We start from the raw sequence: 1980 nt of genomic DNA on the forward strand, positions 1-1980 counted from the left end.
ACACATATATATATATATATATATATATATATATATATATGTGCATATATAAAAATTAATATTTCTAAATCTCTCTAAAGGAGACTACGGCAGAGGTACTGGATATTAATAGTTATCGCCAAGCTAACATGGCAGTCCAGGAAAGGCCTCCAGACACTGGCGCTCAATGCAATACTGTGGTATGTTGGATCCTCTCAAACCATCCAACCCATGCCAGCAAGGAAAACAGATGTTAAATGATGATGATGATGCTGTGCTTCTACTTCTAAGTTAAGTCTTGTATGTTTTGGGGGTTCCTGTTCCCTAGGAGATGAAACATTTTCTGGGTGTGGGTGGTGTATAGAAGAAGCAGCAATATAGGGGTTCTTTCTCTGTGCCAAAGAAGTCCCTATAAAGTACATGTTGCAATCGCTGGTAGTAGAAAATTGAGGGGGTTGAATGTGGGAGATGTGAAGAGATGGGGTTGGAGTGGAATGTATGAAGCCTGAGTGTGTAATGATAAGCTGAATGGAAAGTCAGGGTGTAAATGGGGTGAGGGTCGACTTGGCTACAAAAGACATCAACTGATGACGGAAGGAGAGACAACTGTACGGGTTTAGGACATGGAAGGAAGTGGTCGAGTTTGGGGGCAGTATGTGTCATACTACAGACCCTTTCAATAAGTGATGTTAATATGGGAAAACTAGAACTGCGGTCAATAATCAAGTGAGAATCGGCCAATTCCACAGAACATGAATGAAGACTAAAACAACCTAAGAAACCAGTGGACACTAGCGGACAACTAGTGGACAGCACCTGAGTAAGAATATTTCTACAAACAGAGAAGCTTTCTGAGTATAAGAGGAGAGAGTTCAAGTGAAAGAGGAGACAGAAGGGAGTCATAACCTTCTCAAGACAGTCTGTGTTTTGGGCCTCACATTTACAAAATAAGTGTTTAAATATATTACACAAATAAGAAAAAGATTTGTTTTTAAAATCAACAAACCTATTGATAAGAAGCCTATAAACATTTCTGAAAAAAGAAAATATTTGATAAAATATATATCTAAAATGACTTACTGTATTTAAAATATCTGTTATTTGGTTGTTTTCCTTGGAAGGAACATTATTTCTTGTTTCAATGGATTCTTCATTGTCATTGAAAGTTTTTGCAGGAACAAATGTATTTCCTCTGTTTGAGATATCAATGGTTGAATATGGATTTTCCTGGTTATCTGCAAAATAAAAGAGAAAAGCTTTAGATTCTATAAACTGCAAAACCCAGGAGTGGGGTCTGCCAAACCTCAGAGGTCTGCAGGATATAGCTGTTGATGCTTTCAAAGAATGTTTTGAATGAATTTTTATCTGAGATGCCACATGAACCCACATTGCAAAAGGGCACACTCAGAAAAGCAGCTCTGTCAGAAACAATAGCAGAAAGAAAACCAATCACACTGAAGGTGGTGCTACAGCATGGCCTCAGCCTCTAGCTGAGGCCAGCAAAAGAAAGAAAAAGAATAAAATATTGGAGCCTGGTGCAGCCTTCTGACTTGCCAGCCCCCAGTCAAACCGTCCAACCCATACCAGCATGGAAAGCAGACATTAAATGACGATGATGATGGCCAGAGCTAGTAAGCCGGAGAGCTGCACCAGGCTCCAGCTGTCTGTTTTGGCTTGGTTTCTATGGCTGAGATGCCCTTCCTAATGCCAACTACTCTACATAGTGTGCCAGGTGCTTTGTACGGGTCACTGGCACAGGTGCCTTTTATGTGGCACCAGCACCAGCTGGGTTGGAAAAGACCTCTTGGTTGAAAGAGGTAAGGGAACCAAGAGGAGGGGCTGTGTGCCAAACGAGACATCAGAATATGATAGAGGGAGAGAGATAGTCATGTTGCTATGGAGGGGTTACTTGGCCACCCCAGTAGGACAAGGAAGGATAAGGGGGCTGGGGAGACAGTCAGATTGAGACAGAGAAATACAGAGCTGGTGTGGGGATGTACT

The 1980-nt window shown here is 41.4% G+C and overlaps 1 protein-coding gene across 1 annotated transcript in view; it reads right to left on the reverse strand.

Moving 5' to 3' along the window:
- Positions 1-1980, reverse strand: part of LOC106881714 (uncharacterized) — a 71817-nt gene that overhangs the window by 41300 nt on the left and 28537 nt on the right. The window contains exon 9 of the mRNA XM_014932192.2: positions 1060-1214. Coding sequence (XP_014787678.1) covers positions 1060-1214 — 155 coding nt within the window. The remainder of the gene's footprint in view (positions 1-1059; positions 1215-1980) is intronic.

The sequence above is a fragment of the Octopus bimaculoides genome, chromosome 1 (genome assembly GCF_001194135.2).
Source record: "Octopus bimaculoides isolate UCB-OBI-ISO-001 chromosome 1, ASM119413v2, whole genome shotgun sequence".
Taxonomy (NCBI): domain Eukaryota; kingdom Metazoa; phylum Mollusca; class Cephalopoda; order Octopoda; family Octopodidae; genus Octopus; species Octopus bimaculoides.